The following is a 21,636-nucleotide window of genomic DNA, read 5'->3' as shown; positions in this document are numbered from 1 at the left end:
AACACAGGCCTAACCGTCTGAGCAAAGCAAGCTCCTTCCCACGGGTGATGCACAGCATCGCTCCCGTGAGGCCCGGAAAGCCTGGTCTGGACACAGAGGTTCCACCAGCATAACTTTCCTTGTGTGAACGGGAGCTACCAAGTGGCCAGACCCATTTCTCCCGTCTGCAGCTCCCTGGCCCTAGATGGGCGGATGCAAGCCATGCAGCTGTGTCTGGGTGGGAGTTGCACTGATCGGGTGGCAAGGCAGACATATCCCACAGGGCATGAGTGACCGCAGAAGAGAAGACAAGGTCAAACTGCTGTTAAGTCAATGGCAAATTTCTGTTCACCTCAGTTCAGGAAGCAAGAGACACTTCCCTAGGACTGCCCATTGTCCTGCTGCTCTGGGCCCTGGCCATGGCTGGTGCTTGGCGCTCCAGAGGAAAACGAGGAAATCCCACAGTTAGAAAGGTTGGCTCAGATTCTGATCCCAGTAACGGAGGGGTGAATAAGGGTAACACCACTGACTTCAGCAGAGCTAGGACCAGCTTCTCATCCCAGTTACACCAACGTAAACTTTAGGCAACACCATCCAACTCAGGGGCAGCGCATGTCAAATTCACCCATGTGAAACTGGAGCAATTCAATTCGCAACAGTGGAATCCCTCTGAATTTGCACTGGTGTCACTGAACTCACAATGGGGCCCTGTGGTTTGAGGACAGAACCAGCCCCAGTCAAAGCCCTGCTCCCCCAGAACCGGCTAAGCCAGACAAACCATAATTATGGGCTTTTTCAGTGCTGGCCATTAGGCAGTTTACAAATCAAAGACTTTGGGTGCATTGGAGTGCCTCTTGGCCGGCATTCGCACTCACAGGCTTGCCTATGTAATTAACTGCATTTAGCAAGTTGTGTCCCTTTGTACGTCGGCTTTAGAAACGCAGAGACGAGATGCTGAGGTTAGATGGGTGAATTTCTTCTGAGATGCAAATTTGTGGGTACAAACTGGGCCACTTGGGTAAAAATACAGGGCTATTAACCTGGGGGAAAAAACAGATTTTGTTTGTGCAACATCTTGCCAGATTTTTATGTGTGACATAAGTTTTAAAGGAACAAAAGCTCGTCATCCTCTGAATGTGCCATCCCATTCATGCAATACACCACAGAAGGGCGGAAATCCTGTCCTGATCCCTCCAGGCAAGCAGTTCACGCCTTGAATCATGAGGTTTCGTTACTCCTCTGTCCTTGGCAGTGTCATAACTGCATCCAGCCCTTTATTTTAAAAGCCAGCCTGGGGTGGGTGTGCTCAGAGTAGTTGCATATGCAATAAAATTCCCAGCCAGCTGGTTGTCCATTGAGAGAACTTTTCTCACTGCTGACCCAATCCACTCACACCAGCTGGAAGGGTCAAAACCAGCTTTGGATTCTCCTCAGTGGCCCTGACATGAAGTGAAGTCAGAGAGGCACTGGGGGTCTGCCTGCCTGGAGCAGTTTGCAGAGCTGGGTTCTTGGGGTGCCCAAATCGAGCCACCAAGGGCCAGGTGTTTGAAGAGCTTGGGGCTAGATGTTCAAGTGCTCAGCACCTAATGTTCTCAGCCCTTGGGCCCTGGTGCATCTGGGCCTGGGACCCCAACCTGCACCCAACTATGAGCTGACCCCTAAGGGACAGGTTTTTCAGGCCTGTTAGGCTCCCCCACCACTCCAGCTGAAGTCAAGGGGAGCTGCAGGTGCTCGGTACCCAGCTCTTAGGGTCAGGGGGGTCCATTAGGGGCTCAGATAGTGCCTGCCACCACGGGGTCCCGATCCCCTGTTGTCATCTCTTGGAAAAGCTACTGCCGTACAAACAGTAAGAAGAATTAAGAGGGCCCTTTCGATCAGTTGCCTCCGTGACCAAAACCGGTTACGGGCAATTTCCTGAGAGCTCCTGGTGAGGCTGAAGGTGAAGCTAAGGGCAGGTGCTCATAGGGAAGTGGATTTGTTATTATTCTTTGTCTGACCATAGCTAGGATTACCATACGTCTGTATTTTCCAGGACATGTCCAGCTTTTTGGTTCTTAAATCGCCATCTGGGAGGAATTTTTAAATATCTAAAAACGTCCGGGATTTTGCCCTTATTATTTTTCCCCAAAGAAGAGTTGATCATTCAAGAAAGCGAGTGAACGTTGATCATTCAAGAAAGAAAGTGAATGCTGATCACTCGAGAGAGTGCCCGCTTTTCCCCCCTCGCTCCCAGCGCTTGCGCTGCAAAACAGCTGTTTCATGCGGCTGGGAGGGAGGGGGGAGAAGGGGAAAAGCGGCGTGCTCAGGGGAGGAGGCAGGGCCGAGGCGGGGATTTGGGGAAGGGATCCAATGGGGCAGGGAGGGGGCGGAGTTGGGGCGGGGTCTTTGGGGAAGGGGTTGGAATGGGGGCAGGGAAGGGATGGAGTTGGGGCGGGGCCGGTGTCGTGAGCAAATACTCCCTCCCCTCCCCCGTGGAGTATCCTCTTTTTTCAATGTTCAAATATTGTAACCCTAACCATAGCACCCAGGGGGCCCCCGTCAGAGACCAGCACCCCGTCGTGCAAGGTGCTGTACAAAGGCCGATTCTGCATTTCTCAAGAGGACGGTGAGTGCGGAATAACAAATGTTCTCCCCATGTTGGGAGACGGGGGCGTAGAAAGGCACAAGAGCCGCACACCGGCACAAGCACACAGCCATTCCCATTAACGTTCAACACACTGAAGTGTCCAAATACGGAGGGCGCGGAGAGCCACAGCTGACTCACCGGTATTTATTGCTTGCCCCCTGACTGGGGCTGGCCCTCATTTTTCATCCCAGGGCCTCCAAAGACTTTCCAAATGTTCCTCACGGACGGCTCCTGGGGCAGGTGACTATTGCTGGAGCCGTTCCTGGAGAAATAACTTGTAAGTAAGTGGCTGAACCAGGAGTAGAATCCAGGAGCCCTGGCTGCTGGTCCCCTGCTCTATCCATTACACCACACTCCCCTCCCAGAGTTGGGAATAGAACCCAGGCATCCGGCCTCCCACTTCCCCCTCCTCCATCTCTAACCATCTGGCACTAGTGTAAATGGCGGATTCTCTGTAGCTTGAAGCCTGTCAATCATTACTGAGGACTTCAGTAACTGAGCCAGAGGTTCTGGGTCTATTACAGGAATGGGTGCATGAGATTCTGTGGCCTGCAACATGCAGGAAGTCAAACCAGATGTTCACGATTGTCCCTTCTGACCCTTCAAGTCTATGAGACACATTCCCTGTCTATAAAAGAAAAGGAGGACTTGTGGCACCTTAGAGACTAACAAATTTATTTGAGCATAAGCTTTCGTGAGCTACAGCTCACTTCATCCGATGAAAGCTTATGCTCAAATAAATGTTAGTCTCTAAGGTGCCACAAGTCCTCCTGTTCTTTTTGCGGATACAGACTAACACGGCTGCTCCTCTGAAACATTCCCTGTCTATGTAATTAAAGATACCCCACACCCTTCTATTTTAAGTTCCATTGATTTATTGTCATGGTAGCAACAATAAATATTCATTCTCATTGTGAAATGTGCCCCGCAGCGAGAGAACAGTCACACACAGCCGGTTCCAGGTGAACTGGGTCACTACACCCATTGACATGCTGCAGGAGCACCCGACACAGGTGTGACCGGCCAACCCTTCCCCAACCCCCTTGGGCTCTCCCATGTGCTCCAGGGAGGGCCTAAAGGGAGTTTCCTCTCCACTGGGATGGCTTTCTATTGTATTGGCATTGGCAAATAATGTGAATATAGTGACTCAACCCCACCTCCTGCAAACTTGGCTCCCCCCTCAGGTGTCCAGCCCCCAAAGTCTGATCTGCGAAAACACCCATCAGTCAATCGTGCAATTGCAAGGTTCACATGGGACCACAAGGGAAGGGTCAGCTCAGCGGGCGAAGGAGGGTGTCTCGGCGGGATCTCAAACCAGACAGCCACGGGGATGGGGATGTTCCCCACCCGGACGCAGTTGGAGTGGCACTGCTCTTCCACAACCTAATTTTGCTGCCAGGGGCCCCATCCTGCTCCCCCCAAACACCAGTGAGGGGGTGGGAGCTGTGGCTGGCCAAGGACGATTCAGCCTCTCACCCTCCCCAGCCAGGACCCAGTTGACCCAATGTGGGCTCGGCGCAGGTTGTTTATTCTGGTCAGTGCTTTGCCCCCCGGTTGCCACAGGAGAGCTGGGCACAGCTCCGAGGTCTCAGGTGGCAGACGCCGGGCACCTTGCTGGGTCTGGGCCCCGTGTGGGGAGGGTCGGGCCCCCTGAATTCCACCCGGGGCATGAATGATCCTGAGACACGGCAGGAACTGGCCCCTCTGCTGGGCTCCATGCTGAGAACACACAGAGCACCGGGCATCACACGGCTCCCCCCTCCGATGGCCACAACCCGGGACTGGGCGTCACCGGAAACTCGGCTCCCAGCCCCACCTCGGAACGCAGCCCCCGGGGCCCGAACCTCACTCACCCGCAGCTTGGAACTCGGGTCCCTGGACGTGGTTTGGAAGATGGGCCCCAGGCTCGCCCGTCCCAGCTCAGGCCCAGACCCTGCCCCTGTCCTAGGGCAGACCCAGACCCCCCCATCCCAGCTCAGGCCCAGACCACCACCCCCAGCTCAGGCCCCGACCCCCAGCTCCCAGCTCAGGCCCCAGGATGCCCTCCCACAGAGCCAGCAAGCCGACCGGCAGCCTGGGTTTTGTTCCCTGGCTGAGGCCGGGGTTACCCCGCCGAGTCCCTCCCCGGGCTCTTCCCCCCGCGCCGGGGATCCTGCTGCAGGCTGGGCTCTGTGCTTCCCGCTCGCCGACACAGACCGGAGAACGGGGCCTTGGCGATTTTTTTTCCAGTTGTTTTTTTTATTGATTTATACAAAAACCTTAGCAAGCGACACAAGCGGCTGCCGGACCGGCTGGGGATGGCAGGAGGGGGAGGTGTTTTCTCCCCAGTCCCAGGGGTAACAGTCCCAGCTCAGGGAGGAACGCTTAATACCAATAATACTGTGCCCCGTGTCTGGAGCCTGATGGTCCCCTCCCCCCGATGGGCTACAAACCAAGGTGCAGAGGAGGGAAGGGACTGGCAAGGCCAATGGCAGAATCAGGAGTAGCACCCAGACGTCCTGGCTTACCGCAGGTCCCCTGCTCTAACCACTAGCCCTGCTAGAGAGGGACTAGAACCCAGGAGTCCTGACTCGCAGCCACCCCCTGTGGTCACCACTGGCCTCTGCTTCCTTCCAGCGGAAAGTTCAACCCCCACCCCCAGGATGCGCCTCGGTGGGGTCTGGGGTCAGAGGTGGTGTCAAGCGTGTCAGGGGTCCGTAGAGAGCAGGGACGCTGGGGTGCGCAGTGCCCCTCCCACCCCGCAGAGCCGTCACGTGCTGGGGCTCTGTTACAATTCTGAGTGTCCAGTTGTCGGGGTGGGGGGCGCTTGGGGGTGTTGCATGCTCGTCGTGCTGCAGAGGGGGGTGGGTCATGCTGCGGGAGGGTCTCCCACCCCCACCCCCACCCCCACCCCTCAACCCTGCATATGGAGCTGGGACCACAGTGTCAATCTAAAGAGCCGGGGTAGCCCCCTCAACATGGAGCCAGCTGAACTGGTAGCAGAGCCCCACACTCCATAGACAAATCAAAGATCCCAGACCCACAACAGCCTCATGTCACACCCCGAGCTGCCCTCCACCCCTCCCTGCCTCCCACCCACCTAGACGCCTGGTCCCACACCTAACCCCAGCTCCTGGCCCCCTCCCCTCTCTTTCTAGCCCCCCTCCCCATAGGCTTGAGTAATAGTTTCCACCCGATGCAGTGAGCTGCCCCAGGGTTGGCAGGGCCAGGTGGCTGTCAGCCGCTTCCCAAACGCCCCTCCCTGGAGATTGGCAGCGACCTGTAGGAATGGAGGGGCCAGTGCCCAGCTCTGAACTGCTCGGGGCAGTGATCCAAGGAGAGATCCTGGAACCAGGGAGAGGAGGAGGAGAAGGTTCCAGGGCTGGGCAGATGGAACCACAGACTCTAAAGGTTCCGGAGTAAAGTAGCTAAACCCCCTGCACTTTAAGGTACCAGAGCTGGGGGGAACCCCCCCCAAGAATGTCAAGGTTCTAGAGCAAAAGAGCTAGAAAATGGCACATTTTAAGATTCCAAAACTGGCAAGGTTCAAATCTAGGGCTTAAAGTTCCTCCACTAAAGGGATTGATGTCCGTGAATTTAAGGTGCCAGAGCTGGAGGACAACACCCCCCCACCCTCCCACCCCCAGCATTTGTAGGTTCTATCGTAAGGGTGAATGAAAAGCTTCTAGAGCAGGTGAGCAGAGGGAGGGAGGTTTCTCGATCAGGCAAGATGGGCCCCAGACTGAAAAGGTTCCAGACTCAGAGGAAGGGAGAGAGAGCCCAGAATGAAGAGGTTCCCGAGCTGGGGGAAGGAGAGAGGAAACGTGCCGCAGAAGGATTAACACTGCATTTTCAACACAACACATCATGGCCGACAGTCTTGCTCGCTCGCTCTCCATGCAGATGGTCTGAGGCCTCACGGTCCGTGTCTCCCCTCAGGCCTGTTACTTCTTCACTCGGCAGCCTTTGGCTGCCTCCCCGATGATGGCCCAGTACTCGCCGAACTCCAGCTTGGCCTCATCAGGGTCCCCAAGGCACTCGATCTTCTCATCCAGCGAGCAGACATGCTGTGAAGGAGAGCGGGGCGAGCCATCAGAAACCAGCAGAGACCCTGGGTGTGGGGAGCAGGGAGCCACCCACCCAGATGGGAAGGGGGATGGGAAGTGGGGGTGCAGTGAGGGAGGATGTTATTGGGGTGGGTCTGCTGGAAGAGATGGGGGCGCAGTATGGTAGAGGTAGTGAGGACGCAGCAGGATGGGGCTGTTGCTCAGATTGTGGGGTTCAGTGGGGAGAGAATGTTGCATTGGGATCTGGGGGGGCAGTGGGGTCAGGGTTCGTAACACCACCTCAACTTAGTGGGCAGCCACGTCCCCCACCCTGCTGCATCACCCCCACTCCACCACGCATGGTCCCCCCTCCCTGAGGGATTTAGCCCCTGGCGTTCTCCACCGTGGCTCTGCTCCAAACCCTGGACATCAGTGGCCTGTCCCAGAACCGACAACCTCCCAGCCCTGCTGCGGGGTGGGGGCGGTGCTGAGGGCTCCCCTTACCTGCGATAGCTGAGGCAGCTGATGCACCACCAGCTCCCTGAGCTCGTTGGGGGTCAGGCACTCCTTCCGCCCCTTCACCGCGTAGCGGTGGAAGTTGTTGATCACGATCTCGATCGCCCTCTCCACGTCGGTTAGCTCCTGGCTGTCCTAGAGCCCACAGGCAGGAGGGGGAGACGTTTAGCGGGGGAGGAAGCAAGGAGACCCAGCTGTGACGCAAGGAGCGGCTCGAGACCAAGGGAGAACATCCCAGCCTCACTCGCTGAGATCCCAGGGAAGATCAAAGGCTGCCCAGATCCCACATCAGCCTGGCTGAGCGATCTGGGGCTGGCTCTGCCTCTTCCCGGGAGCCGCAGTGGATCAGCTCAGTGCTCCGTCTAGGCTGGCATCTCCCCACCCTGCCGCACCACAACCAATGGTCCGTCTTCTCTGACACCCCTCCTCCATGTCTCACCAGAACCATGGCCCCCCTAGTCAATGGAGCTGGTTGACACCAACTGAGAATGGTCCTACCTCCTGCCAGACCCAAATGAGAAACGCTGTCCACCTCGTCCAGCCTGTTGTCCCCAGCAGTGGCGAGTGCTCGACGCTTCGCCTAGCTGCTTCAGGACTCTGCCAGGAGGGAAAATTCCCACCTGCCCACCAGCTGCTGATCAGCTTTGCCCTGAAGATCGAGAGCCCTTGGTACGTTATCCTAGCTCCTGCCTAAGCAGACGTGGTTCCATTGGGCTGCTGCCAAGAGCTGCACCCAGAATTGAGACTGGATCCTTCTGGCTCGCTGTACAAGGAGCAGATGGATCAGTCCCCATAGGGATGTTGGTGCCCATCTGAAATGGGTTTTAGCTTCACCCATGAGTAGGGCACCTAGTATCTACCAAACAGAGCACGGCACAGTAGTCCTCTCTTCCCCCCAGGAGGCTGAAATGGGGGGAGGGGAGCAGTTAAAGATGACCAGATGCATCCCTCGGAAGGTTTATCCGGAGTTTCTTCTGCCGCTCTCACAAATTCCCCAAAGCTGCATGTCAAGGGCAGAGCTGCCGCAGTTTGCTCCAGCATGGAGGTTCTCCCCTTTACGCACAGCTGAGTCCGTATCTACCAACTAAGGGGTTAGCTATTAAAAATGACAGACCTTCAGAACAGCTTTGAGCAGGTCTCCTACAGGGACCTGATCCTTCCTAACAGGAGCTCAGATCAGGGGAGTGGCCAAATCCTCAGCTGGTGTAAATCAGCATGGCTCCTGGCCTCAGCACTGATCCCAGGGCTCTGGGAATAACCCTCCCATTGGAACGCAGAGCAAAGCAGGAGACTTTCAAGGTTGTTTCCTTCGTTCCTTTGGTTAGTTTAACAGTTGCTGAAACAACTTTTAAACCAACCCAAAACAATGTGACCTTTAGCTTTGCAAGAGCTGGGAAATGCCCCCTGATTTGCCATGCTTTCAACTGGCCACGGCAGCCTGGGAGCCCCGCTCTGCGTGGGACTCACGAGAAAACAGCGTCTCAGATTTAAACAGGTATCTAGATGCTGAAGATACTTGAGACCAGACCCTCAGAACAGCTGATCCAGAGCCCACTGGAGTCCGGGGGGTCTCTCCACTGGTTTCAATGGACTTTGGATCAGGCCCCTAGAGAGTTCCTTTTTTCATCCTGAAGTCACAGGAGCTAGAGATGGGAAAGACCCCAGAAGTCCCATCTCCCTGAGCCAGGGCAGGACTGTTCCCAGTGCACTGCTGGTCCCAAGTGCAGGTGAGGATCCAGGTCCCTTCAGATACATCCTCCAGAAAAGCACCCTGCACAGCCAGAGGGATCCCATAAATTTTCCCCATGGGACGCGGGATGACGCAGGACGCGCGAAGGAGCTAATGGCTCTTTCATTGACCTTGCGCTTCTTGTGACAGTGGCACTGGCCCATGCTGCCTCTCTGCGGCACTCCGGTTCCTTAGCTCCCTCTCCTGCTTGGCTTTCCCGTGGGATGCTGCTGGGAGCGGTGCAGGGGGTGGACCGGGCTCCTCCTATGATCCGAGCTGAGTCAAGGCGTTGGGTGAACTCCCAAGAGCTGGCTTCACATCAGGTGCTGGGGCTTTGCTGGTGTGGGAGAGAGAAGGGGGGAAAGCCCCGGTTAGTTCGCAGCTCACCCCTGATCTTCCCTCCGAAGCTGGAGTTTTAGATCTCAGGGCAGGCTGGAAGTGCACAGCAAGGAACCGCACTCTGGGATCGCAGGGAGCTGCTGAAACATGTCCCATGCCTCTCCCCTCGCAATGTGTTGGGGCAGAGCCAGAGGGGAGCATGTGGGAGAGGCGGGGGGGAGGGGGGGGATACCCAGCAGGTGCGATCCCCCAGCCAGAGTCAGGAAGGGGCTGGGAAAGGAAGAGGCCACTTACCTGCTCCAAAGGCTCTTCTGGGACGGGACGGGGCGGGCCGGTCCCCCGCCGGGTTTTATACCGCCGAGAGGTGTGAGTGGGAGACACCTCACCAAGGTATCCGCAAGTTATGGCTGTGGTGCAAGGTGTCTCATTTCATAGCCTGGCACGGGGCCAGCGTGGGGCTGGGGCCCCTCCCACTCCCCGGCCAGGTTTGCCATTCCCAGCCCGAGTCACCACCCAGCACAAACAGTACCAGGGACACGGGATGCGCCAGCTTGTGGGGGCAGCTCACCTGCCCCCACTCCCCCACTGCAGAGACACAAAGGGGAACCTGGGAGCTGGGCCCTGGCCAGCTTCGAGCCCAGCGCCCCGGCCGTGAGCTAGCCTACGCTGGCAGAAGGCGTGTTCCTGGCGTGCAGCCGGAGCACCTGGAGCCGGGATTTCGTCAGTTTTCCCTAGCGAGGTGGGTGGGGCCGGCTCAGGATGTGAATGGGGGACCGCTGGGGCCAGGCCAGGAATGGCCAGCAGGGCTGGGCAATGCTGACCCTGAGGCCCCAGCCCAGGGCTAGGAGGTGCACTGCTCTCAGAGGCAATGCCTTCCATGGGAAACCTAAAACTCAGAGCCACTTGTGTTCACTGAATAGCCCCTGCCACCTGGGTGTTAGCCCCCACGGCCTGGCCAAATACCAGTGTAAGTGACTGCAGCCAAGCTAAAACTCCACATACTTTCCCCGGGCTAAGGAGTCTTCCTGTCCTGTCCTAAGCTGCTCTGGCATGGTGTGTTCTGAGGGGCTGGTAACCAGCTGCTGCCTCCACCCCAGAGACAGCTGCATCTTAGCAGAGGGCGAGGGGTCCCTGTGCGAACAGCTGCCAAGTCCCAGGCCCCAGGCGGCTGCCTTTCGGGCGGTGGCCATAGGGAGCGTGCGGGGGGAGGCCCTGTGGGTTCAGCGCAGTGGGTCAGAGAACTAGCAGGGTGGAAACTGGCTCCTGGCCCGTGGTGCTGGAGGCTCCTCCGGGATGATCGCTCCTCTCAGCACAACGGCTGCCCCAGCAAGCCACTCTGGGGGGCCCCGGTGTCCCGGTCTGCCCAGCGTGCAAAGGGCTGGCTGGCGAGACTTGTCCTTCATGACTTCCCTCTGCTACCCAAAGGCCCCATCCCTCTCCTTAGCCCATCCCCACTGGCACTGCCTCCCTGGCACTTCTCTGTATGTCTGAGGGGCCAGAAGTAGTGGCTAGAGCAGGGGGGCTGGGAGTCAGGACTCCTGGGTTCCTTTCCTAGCTCTGGGAGGGGAGTGGGGACTAGTGGCTAGAGCAGGGGGGCTGGGGGTCAGGACTGATCTGCCACCAGTTCGCTGTGTGACCTTGTGCAAGTCGCTTCGCCATCTGTGCACAGGACAGGGCTAATGGCTCCTGGCATGGGGGCTGGAGGCTGGGTGAATTAGCCAGGCTGAGTCTGAGCTGAGCCCCTGGGCTCTCGGGCACTGTCAGGGGTCTCAGCCCCAGACATCGTCACCCATGGCTCAGTAAAGGTCCCTTGGAGAATGTGGCCAGGACCCTGGGGAGTGGGGGGGCAAGATTGCTGCTGAGGATTTCAGGGAGGTACCGGGAATCTCTGCAGCGACTCAGCGTCCCCTAAGACCTGGTGGGAGAGGCCTGGCCAGGGAAGTCCTCCCCCTCCCCCCTCCCCCAGAGACCCTGCCCTCCCATCGCCTCCCAGCCCCTCCGGCTGCTGAGCTCCGGTTGTGCGGGGCAAGGGCCTTGCACAGAGCCAGGAGGTGACTGGGCCAGGGAATCACAGCCGCCTGGAGCAGGACACCCAGCCCCTCCTTCGCCCTAAGGAACAGAGCCATGCTCAGCCATGGAGGGAACGCTTTATTCATGGCTGGAGTGAGCAGGTCGGCGCCGAGCAGCCCAGGATGCCCCTCCAGCCCTCCCTGCCCCTGATCACTTCTTCTTCCCCACTTTCTCCTTTTTGATGTCCTTGGCCAGCTCCCCGATCAGCCGCCAGTACTCGCTGAACTTCAGCTCCTCGTCGTTGTTCACGTCCAGGCTGCTCATCTTCTCATCCAGGGAGCCCACGTCCTGCGAGGAAGGGCAGGGGAGAGGTGGTCAGCGCCAAGGGACCAGCTGGCTGCAATCGAGCAAGGCCAGGAAGGGACAGAGCCCAGGGGGTCAGACCAGGGTGCACGTGGGGAGGCATGGGGCCTTGCATGCCTTGCTCTGCCCTGCAGCTGGGAGGGATCACGTTCTACAGGCTCCTGGTTGAGGGAGGGAGGCATCTCCACAGCTGGGCACAGCTGCCCGCTGTCCCCAGCCCCCAGCGCTGAGCACCCCAGCAGCAGGGCAGAGCACACTTCCTTTCCTCCGTGCCCAGTGCCGATGGGGGTAGAGCACGGGAGCCGGGGGGCAGGCGCAGGCACTCGCAGGTCCCGTGGTTAGAGCAGCAGGACCGGCGGCAGGCGGCTTCTGGACTCTGGGCTAGGTGGGGTCCCTCTGGTACCAAGGTATCAGTTAGACAGACTGCAAGGGGGATAAAGAGAGGGGTTTGTATGGGAATAGATAGATAGATAGATAGATAGATAGATAGATAGAGGGGGTGTATGGAGATAGATAGATAGATAGATAGACAGATAGATAGAGGGGGTGTATGGAGTTTAGATAGATAGATAGATAGATAGATAGATAGATAGATAGATAGATAGATACTGTCTCACCCTGGTGCCTTCTGAGACCTGGCTGAGAGACCAGCACACGCAGGAACTTTAATTATTATTTTATTAATTAACCTCCCTGGAAACCAGACGCAGCATCAGCACTAAGGGGAAAGACATTAGAGCCCTCACAACCCCACCCCCCCGCAATGCTCCCCATCCTCCCGCCCCGAGCGCCACCCCTAGCGTAGCCGTTCCTGCCAGTAAACGCCCTCCCGCCCCATCACACATGCCCCCATCACACGCACACCGTTGCCCCCCCACCCTCCGCTGGCACCTTCATGAGGTTGGGCAGCTGCAGAGTGACCAGCTCCTTGAACTCCCCAGCCGTCAGGGTCCCCTTCTTGCCCTCCCGGGCCGCGTAGGTGAAGAAGATGCTGACAATTTTCTCAATGGCCGTCTCCAGCTCGGTCAGCTCACATGCGGCCATGGTGCCGAGGAGAGCTGGGCTCCACTGCCCGGGGCGGGCGGGGCAGGTGGGAGGCGGGGGCACCTTCAGCTCAGCCTGGCGCAGCTACTCCGAACGGTTAGTCTCTGCGGGAAAACGGGCCAGACAGAGCCTCGCCTTAGAGCCAAACCCAGAGCTGTATAGCTGGGAGCATAGATAGATACATAGATAGATAGATAGATAGAGGGGGTGTCTGGGGATAGATAGATAGATAGATAGATAGATAGATAGATAGATAGATAGATAGATAGATAGATAGATAGATAGAGGGGGTGTCTGGGGATAGATAGATAGATAGATAGATAGATAGATAGATAGATAGAGGGGGTGTCTGGGGATAGATAGATAGATAGATAGATAGATAGATAGATAGATAGATAGATAGATAGATAGAGGGGGTGTCTGGGGATAGATAGATAGATAGATAGATAGATAGATAGATAGATAGATAGATAGATGCGGGACCGGCTGGCTCTCGGCCCCGATAGGACGTTACCAAGACGTTCCCCTCTCGCCCATGTCAGCAGGGACAGTGAGCCACTCGGATGGGATGGCTCTCTGGCACATGTGTGATGAGTTTGGCAGGTCTCTGTCCGGTTCTGAGCGGGCGGGTGTTGCCGGGGCGTGAGCGGCATTGCGGTCCGGCTCCCAGCCGGGCTGGATGCGCTGGCTGACCGGCGCACACTCACCCAGCCTGGCTCAGCTGCATGCTTACATCATCCCCAGCCAGAGCCAGCCTGGCAGACAAAGGGCCCCAGTGTGCAGAGGGGTCCAGCCTGGTGCAGCCCGACGGGGGGGGTACCAACAGCCTCGCTGGCTGGGCACAGTGCCGGGGGCAGGCGATGGGACATGGCATCTCCGTCCTTGGGACTTAGGAAAGTGCCACTCCTCTGCCCCCCCCCACATCCCCCCAAGTGCTCTCCTGGCCAGCTCACCACCGCCTGGACACAAGGGCCTGGCACAGGATGGCTGTCATGAAGCCAGACGACAGCCTGAGCTGCTGGGGCCCTGGGGCGGGAGTTAGGGTGATTTGGGGGGCTCAGCTCCTGAACTTCCCCTGACGCCCCCCCAGACTTTCCTCTCCTCTTGGAACCAGACACAGTTAAATAACACAAAGGCCCCAGGCCCTGAAGCAGCCGCACAAACACACCCAGTTCCAGGCACCTCTCCCTGGGCAACACCCTGCCTGGGCTGGGGAGGCAGAAGGGGGCGAATCCAGACCAGGGAGGGGAATTGCCACTTACCCTGGTTTGCCGCTTGGGAGGAAGCTGCAGACAGGGAGGGCTGCGTCCCCTAGCGATGGTTTTATACCCGGCCAGCGGGGAGGGGGAGCGGGCAGCTGGCCCTGGGGGGCAGAGCTCACCGTTCCAGTAGTTAAGCAGAGCGGTGTAGTGTTTCCCATTCCAGTCGGACAAACGCCGCCCACGTCCCAACCCGCCCCCCCCTTCTTCAGTCAACATCCGAAGTTTAGAGCAAGTCACTGCCCACCCCAGCGAGCGATCGGTAATATTGTCCCGGCCAGGCGGTATCTAGGGATCTAAACGCACACCCCTTGCCAGAGACAGAGAGAAGGACAGACAGACAGCGGCGTCTGGTGGATCAGGGCTAAGGCCGGCAGAGGCGAGGGAAACGGGAGGATGGGAGCGAGTTAACTCCAGGGACTCCTGGCAAACGCAGGGGAAGGGCTAGTGCCAGGAAACTCTGCTTCACTTTGTGATGCAGGGGGATGTGCTTGCAGCAAGGATAAAAGGCAACCAGTGTTTCCCTGTGACAAACCCCCTCCCCTGGTAGCTGACTACCCCTAGCAGGAGCCCAGATGGACAGATTTCATGCAGACCATTCTTGCTTTTGCTTCTTTTTTTGCCAATGACAGGCCTGGCCCAAATCACTGGATTCAGTTTCCCTAGGTTCTTGTCCTGGCTACCTGCCATCTAGTCCCCAAAACCTCTGAGTTGTTCAAAAGATCCCAGCTCTGAGTCTGCATCGGCCTCTCTCGCATTTCACCTGCCTCCCAGGGCCAGAAGGTGACTAGTTAGCTTCACCTGGGCCTCACTCAGTCAGTTACACTCTCTGGCTCTTGCCAGGTGCCGCCAGGTGCCACCATCAGCTGCAAACCCAGCAGGGGGCACAAATTCAGACCCCAAACCTGAGAGAGTTTTGATTGAACTGGTTTTTGACTCCGTGAAATCACCTCTGTTCATATTAGGCTTTGAAAAATTCATTAGCCTGAGTTAATTTGGGGGTTCAAATTACGCAAGCATTTCCCTTTGATCGTCAGTTATTTATGAGGAGCATCGGCTTGAACGCATTCCCTTCCAGCTCAGGAATAAGGCGCTCTCCCTAACGTGGGGCTTTGCCCCGTTCCAGACGCTGTTCCCAGTGGCGAAGGGAGCCCTGGCGGGAAACGGCCAAAGGACTGGTCTGACTGAACAATAGTGTTCCTCTTGTTGGCCTCCAAGTGCTTGAGCGGGAAAAAATCACTAAACCCTGAAATTCAAAACTGGCAGCCTAGCTGGTGCCCCAGGCACCCGGCAAGAAGATGAGCCACACTGAGGCATGCCCGGAAGAAAGAGAGGAGCCCAGCTGTGCACTAGACTGGGAGGGCGTTTCCCAGTGTTTAATTTGTGCCAGGGCTTGTCAGGGCTGAGCCCTGGTACCTCTGGGCCTGGCAGTTCAGAGCCCCGGCACTGCTGGGCCTGGCAGTTCAGAGCCCCGGCACCGCTGGGCTTGCTGCATCACTGATGAATGTAAACTATTGCTTCAGCCCCAGCCCCTCTTTCATTACAAATTAAGCCCTGGCATTGCCACATCAGAGTGACAGATCCCAGGGTTAGGCCGGCACTGAGAGCTATTTCTGGAGGGCAGGGACTGCTCCTCCCTGAGACTGACTCCAGAGCATGTGCCCAATCCTGGCCCCTGGGGCTAAGGTGCACAATGACCATCCTCTTTGTGAGGGCCGCGGCTCGAAGCCCGGCGCCGCAGAGTGGAAGCTGGACACAGCACGTGCGGCTCGGGCTCAGTAAATAGTCAGTGTGGGTGCAGGCCGGAAAAATCAGGGGGAAACTTTCTCAAGTCAAAATTGACCCAAATTCACCCATTGTGTCACTCGCCCCGAATCTGCATTTTTCAGTGATAAGAATTTCAGTGCACAAAAATTTTGCCCAGCTACAACCATACGCACGAGCCGCCACGGTGTGAGCTAAAGGACTGAGCACCCCCGGGTGGGCTCATCTGTGGGGAAGGCCTGATACACTTCTCTGGGCGTCATATGTGCCCCGTGCGCGTGAGCCTCACATTCAGGGGCGCTGGGCAGAGCCTCGTAGCTTCCCACCCTGGGGAAAAGGTTACCCGGCTGCTAGACCTCGACCCGAGGCGCGAGACGGGAACGTGGGGCCTGTTCTCCGGCTAGTCCATCCTGTTTGAACTTCTCCAGACTGCCCTGACCCAGAGGCCTCGCCCCAGCCGGCAGCCAACTCCCTTAGTTAGAGGGAGTGGAGTCCCTGGCCACTAGCAAATATTCACTGAGCCCTGGGGCCTCCGAATCCCCCAGGGCCCAGCCAGAGGGGAAAGGCCAAGAGGCTGCATCTGAAAGCAGGTTGGCAAAACCAGGCCCGAGGCTGTTTGCTGATCTTATGGAGATGCCATCCCCATAGCCTCTGCTCTGGGCTGGCCATGGGTGCTCTGGCTCCTGCCAGGTGACCTGGGTCACTTTGGCTGGGATTTGCTGGAGCAATGAGGAATTTGTAGCCAGAGATCCCAAGACTGGGCCGTTCCGGAGCTCCCACCTGCTGAGCGGCCGGCTCCAGCCATGGAGAGAAGGGTGGCAAGTGCCCGTTCGGGTGGTGACAGCGCGTCTCAGCTGGGAGGGCCCCAGCGAGTGCCAGGCCAGGGGTGACCCCAGGCCAGAAAGAGACATGGGGCAGCAGGCGTGACAAGGACCTGGGGGTGGGAGAGGAAGGGCAGGGACTCAGCCCTGCAGAGATCCTGGGCTGCCCCATTGGAACACGTCCCCATTGAAGGCAGCGCCCCGGGCTGGGTTGTGATGCCAGTTACCCCAGGGTAAAGCGGGAATCCTCCGGATTAAGTCATTTGGAGCAGAATCCAGCCCGTGGGAGGAGGCGGCGTGGGAGGGGTCACAGCTGGGTGCAGAGCTCACGGCGTGTGGGCGGTGAAGGGAGGTGGCTGGGGAGCTGCCTCTCAGCCTGAGACCAGCAGAGGTGGGGCGGCCCACGGCGGCTGCTGGGGTACGTTAGTGGGGGGCTATTTGCTCGGACACTCCCCGCGTTGCTGGGCCCCAGCAGAGAGCCACAGCCTGGGCCAACTGGGGGAGGGGCGCGGCCCCAAGTCAACCCAGACTCCAACCACGGGAAATTTTCCAGCATTTGTCATCAAGAAATGGAGCAACCGGCCCCTCCTTGCCCTGGTGCGCACGCCCAAGCGCTCGTACCTTCCCACCCGCCCAGGCGTGGCGCTGGGGGAAGGTTCCCCGGCACCTTGCAACACAGCCCATGGCAGCCTGCAGGGGGCGCCACACTGGTGGCAAGGTGGGGTGGCCCCGGATCCCCCACTGCCTTGGGTGGGATCCTCCCCTGGGGTCGATCCGTGTTGCTCCGGTGAAGCCGGGAGCTGGCGCCGCGCAGCGTGAATGTGAAATGCCCCCGGATCCGAACACTCCTCTCGCTCGCTCCCGCACAGCACAGAGGGAAAGGGCCAGCATCGCACGAAGGGCCACGGAGAATCGGGCCCCCGATCCAGGCAGTCAGGCTTCGTAGCTTTCCCCCCAGTCCCCGCACCCCTGGCCATGGCTACTGTGAAATCCTGCCAGTCGCCAGCAAGGGGCTGCGTGGTCAGGTAGCTAAGGACCCTGTACTCGGTCTCAGGAAGGGGGGTCCATACTGGGCCGGTCTCTGTTTCTTTGGGTGTCAGGTCCCCACCTCTAAAACAGGGACCATAAACCAGCCTTTGCCTGCTTAGATTCTTCAGGGCAGGGCCGGTCTCTTGCTCTCTGTATGTGCAGTACTCAGGACAAGGGGGCCTGGCCGTGGCTGGGAGCTCCCAGTGCCAGGGCTTCGTGATACTCAGTGACGGGGCAGCGATTGAAATCCTGAGCCGTGCTCTGATTCCGCGCTCCTTGGCAGGGATCAGGCCTCGCTTTCTCACTGAGCCGGGACACACTCAGCTTTTCCATGAGACTAGGGAAACCCAGACACGCACACGCCTAGTTCTGTGTCCCACACAGAAACCTCGCACACGCACACAAACACACACACGCTGGCTCATCTGGATGCTGGACCCGCAGTCGAGTTTGGCCAGTTGGTCCCCATTCCAAGCAGCCAGCGACATCGGTGCTGGATACGAGACAACGGCATGATCAAAGGGTGATCAGCCACGGGAGAGCTGGCAGTTCCTGACGAAACCCCTGGCGTGAGTCAGAGTCACACGGGACTGGACCAGGTTGTCAGATGAGTGACACCCTGATTCCAGGGCTCACCCCCCGTGAGTAATGCCATCACCCTGTTGGAATGGATGGACAGCTCCCCGGGACCTGACCTGGGGGAAGCTGTGAGCTGTCAGGGAGGGAAGTGACACAATCCAGAAAGGATGCAGCCTAACACCAGGTTAATCTTCACCCCGGGAGGGTCGTGACTGAACCTCCAGGGAGGCTCCGGACATTAGAAGATCCGGGATTTCCCCTCTCCCCAGGGAATCCCCAGGGCGGGGCCAGGAGAGCTGGGCCATATGCTGTCTCTGAGCTTGGCACAAATTCCCTGTGGCCATGGGGACGGATGGCTTGGGCCCGGGGGAGGGTGATGGGCCATGAGGAGTAGCTGTCCTTTGAGACACCTGCCGTCCCCTACCCCGCACCAGCCGCCCTGCCAGCCCCTGCGTGACGCAGTTAATGTCTCAGCCTTCTTCTTGCCTGTCTCCCCTCATTTGGCAGTGGACACCTGGGCCCAGTTCTCAGGAACACCATTCCACCATCGGGGCAGGGAAAGAGCTGGGGGAATATAAGCCACCTTTAGCATGTGCTGTGTCCTGTCATGAAAATGTGCAATCAGCCGTACTGGGTCAGACCAATGGCCCATCCAGCCCAGAGTCCTGTCTCTGACAGGACCGGTGCCAGGTGCTTCACAGGGAAGGAACAGAACAGGCGATTCTCGAGTGATCCGTCCCCTGGCTGTCGTCCAGTCCCAGCTTCTGGCAGTCAGAGGTTTAGGGACACCCAGAGCAGGGAGTTGTACCCCGGACCATCTTGGCTAATAGCCGTTGATAGACCTATGCTCCATGAACTTATCTCATTCTTTTGGCCTTCACAACATCCCCTGGCAATGAGTTCCACAGGTTGACTGGGCATCTACACAACCACAGTCACGCGAGCTGGGGTCAGGGGCTGGCTGCCGTGGGCTGGGCAGCCCCTCCCCCTTTGCCTGCATGACTAGGGAGAAGGCTGTAGGGGGCGATCTCCCTAGGACCCCACCCAGGACTTCATCCTGCACTTTTCCGATCCAGTGGGGCTGAGGGCACAGCCTTATCCCCTCAGCCCCGTCCGTCCCGTCTTCTTCTCCCTTTCCTCGCTAACCCCTGGGCAGCGATGGGAGGAAGCACCCAGACAGAGGCTGTGAGCCAGGGCCCAGCACAAGGCAGGGCCTGCCTCCTACCAGTGCTCGGGGGGGCAGTGGGGATTCCCAAGAGCGGGGTCTCAGTGCCAGGTGGAGGGAGCTTGGTTTAACATACTCTGGGGCAGGAAAGCCGGATGCTGGATGGGGAGGACACTAGGGGGCAGCAAACTGGACCAGGCTGTCCCACTACCAAAGCTGGTTTCTTAGGGGGTAGGGGGTCCAGGGGAGGGCTCGGAGCAGGGGCCCTGGGGCAGGAGAAGGGCGCTGAGGTTGCAGAGAGGTAGAGATCCCAGGCCTGACGCAGAAGCACAATACCAGTCCAGCAGCCGGAGGGACGGGTACAGAGCGAGCGGCTTTGGCCGGAACGTGGCTGCCAGCAGGTGGGCATCCAGTGGGATGAGGCAGTGACCGGGTCGTCTCTGATCATGCTCCAACGGACAAGCGCCCACAGCATTGGGCCCATCAGCAGCCTGACAGGGCCACACAGACTGGTCCAGGGGGTCCTGCTGAGGCAGGGCTGAGGCCTGAGGGGTGCTCCTGTTGCCATTGGCTGCCCTGGGCATGCACCGAGACGTCCATGCACCCAGCACAGCTGTCGGACCCCCAAGAGGAGGGGAAGCATGGTTAATGGATTGCACACAGGGGTGGGCATCACAGATTCCTGGGATCCTTGCCCACCTCGCAGTTTGGCCCTGGGGGAAGCCCTTCTGTGCCTCGGTTTCCCTAGCTGTAACATGGGGCTGAGTTCTAAAGCTGTCAGGAGGGCTAGCGAGGGGATGTTTGCAGAGGATTTTGGCAGGAAAGGAGCTAAGTAAATCACATTATTATTTCCTCCCATCTGCCCTGGAGTCACACACAGAGACACAACCCCTGCCCAGCGTTTGGGGTCTGTAGCTTGTGGGGATAAATAAAGCGGCTTTGTATCGTTTTGCTTCCCTCAGCCATGAATCCAGGGTCTGTTAGAGCCCAGCAGGACTCTGAGGAAAGGGCTGGGCTGGGTTTTCTAAATACACAAATAGGCTGTTTATTTTCCAGCAGGTCGAATGTGAACTCAAGTTCCCAAAAGCCACAAAGGATTCAGCCTCTCATGACCCTCTGCAGCCTGGGGGAATGAGCCTGCCATCCCGGGGCGATATCGGTTCTGGGTCAGCTTCTCCAAGCCTCCCAGGTGTAAAACCAGAGCAAGTGACATCTTGCCTTCCTGGCCCAATCAGCCAAGCCCAGTGCTATGTGACTGCCAAACAGCTGCCGTGTTCCGCCCCAGAGGGGGCTGCACTGCAGTGGTGGGGCCATATGCTGCAAAGCACTTTGGGACCCTTTCTGGATGAAAGGAGTCTAATAAGGATCAAGGTATTTTCCTTCTCTCCCCGGCCCCTTGCCCTAGCTCCTCCACTGCCCTGCAGGCTCCCAGCATCGGCTGAGCACTTCTGGGGCAGTTTAGCTTATTTAGGCCAAAAGAAAACAAAAAGGAAACAAATAAACCTAGCGCAAAGGCACAGTGTGTTCACAGCACTGCCCTCCCCTTCCTAACCCAGAGGAGGGGCCAAGACAGACAGCTCCTCAGCCAGGGTACTCGGGCAAAGTTCGGCTGGTGTGCACCAGGTGAGGATCAGTCCCAGTGTCACCCAAGGACTGCGCATTCAGGCCTCTGACACAGTCCTTCAGCACGAGCGTAGGGCAATGTTTGGGGCCCCGGCCTCCAGCGCCCGCACCTTGACTCATCATTTCCACAAGTGGGTGAAAAACGCTCCCCAGCTGAGCTGCGTTTTACAGCCACTTCGCACGGGCGGGAACGATTGTGCAAGGTGCAAGGGGGCAATGGTGAATCGGGCCTTTAGTGCCAGGTCGCTGGCTGGACTGACCATCCCCAAAGGACTGAGGCTGCTAGAAGTGGGGGCTAGCCCTGAAATTTCTCCTCTCCAAACCCCAGAGCGGCAAAACCTCCTTGTGGTTCAGGGTGTGCATGCAGCCACCCCACTATGGATCCTGCTGCATAACAGCAGCGGCTGCTCCCCACACTGATCGGGGAGCCAGCCAAGCTCACCCAGCCCAGGCATGGGCAACAGGAGCGACTGGTTTATCTGGGTCAGTGCGTAGCAAGGCAGAGGCTAAAACCTGTTCCGAGATACCGTAACCTGCTTGGCACGTCAGGCTGAGCTCCCCCGGGAGCTCACACTGATAATTGCTTCTCCCAGTGATCTGCCAGTGTGGGCATGTTGGGGATGGAGTTTCTGCAGCAGTTTTGCCAGGCTGATGTGCCAAGGCGCTGCACCCTTGGGAGGAGCTTTAGACAACAGCTCCTGATGGGCTGGATCCCGTGGGACAGGCCAGGAAGCCAGGAGACCCAGCACAGGGGCGTGTTTGTTC

At 58.3% G+C, this 21,636-nt stretch overlaps 2 protein-coding genes across 3 annotated transcripts; both read right to left on the bottom strand.

Annotated features, from left to right (window-relative positions):
* Nucleotides 1-6,241: 6,241 nt before the first annotated feature.
* Nucleotides 6,242-9,415, bottom strand: S100A14 (S100 calcium binding protein A14). The gene is made up of 3 exons (XM_074938397.1): nucleotides 9,007-9,415; nucleotides 7,135-7,281; nucleotides 6,242-6,651 (listed from the first exon to the last, which is right to left on the bottom strand). Exons 1-3 carry the CDS (start codon nucleotides 9,037-9,039, stop codon nucleotides 6,529-6,531), a joined length of 303 nt encoding a protein of 100 aa, XP_074794498.1. The 5' UTR covers nucleotides 9,040-9,415; the 3' UTR covers nucleotides 6,242-6,528.
* Nucleotides 9,416-11,360: 1,945 nt separating this feature from the next.
* On the bottom strand, nucleotides 11,361-14,044 carry S100A13 (S100 calcium binding protein A13). Of its 2 annotated transcripts, none has more exons than XM_074938406.1 (3): nucleotides 13,894-14,044; nucleotides 12,479-12,735; nucleotides 11,361-11,572 (listed from the first exon to the last, which is right to left on the bottom strand). In XM_074938406.1, the coding sequence occupies exons 2-3, from the start codon at nucleotides 12,629-12,631 to the stop codon at nucleotides 11,435-11,437; spliced, it is 291 nt and encodes a 96-aa protein (XP_074794507.1). In that variant the 5' UTR covers nucleotides 12,632-12,735; nucleotides 13,894-14,044; the 3' UTR covers nucleotides 11,361-11,434. The 2 variants fall into 2 exon arrangements, with proteins under 2 accessions (XP_074794507.1, XP_074794508.1); XM_074938407.1 differs by lacking the exon at nucleotides 13,894-14,044 and adding an exon at nucleotides 13,146-13,339.
* Nucleotides 14,045-21,636: the final 7,592 nt, after the last annotated feature.

This window comes from Natator depressus, chromosome 24 (genome assembly GCF_965152275.1).
Source record: "Natator depressus isolate rNatDep1 chromosome 24, rNatDep2.hap1, whole genome shotgun sequence".
NCBI classification, from domain to species: domain Eukaryota; kingdom Metazoa; phylum Chordata; order Testudines; family Cheloniidae; genus Natator; species Natator depressus.
Note: the sequence above shows the minus strand (reverse complement) of the source record. Positions and strands in the feature narration are given on the sequence as shown.

Coding starts and splice junctions, on each gene's coding strand:
- S100A14 (XM_074938397.1), bottom strand. CDS start 9,039: ATGGGCCAGTGCCACTGTCACAAGAAGCGCAAG. Junction 7,282..9,006: donor ACTGTCACAAGAAGCGCAAG/GTCAATGAAAGA, acceptor TGTGGGCTCTAG/GACAGCCAGGAGCTAACCGA. Junction 6,652..7,134: donor AGCTGCCTCAGCTATCGCAG/GTAAGGGGAGCC, acceptor TCTCCTTCACAG/CATGTCTGCTCGCTGGATGA.
- S100A13 (XM_074938406.1), bottom strand. CDS start 12,631: ATGGCCGCATGTGAGCTGACCGAGCTGGAGACGGCCATTGAGAAAATT. Junction 11,573..12,478: donor AGCTGCCCAACCTCATGAAG/GTGCCAGCGGAG, acceptor CCTTCCTCGCAG/GACGTGGGCTCCCTGGATGA.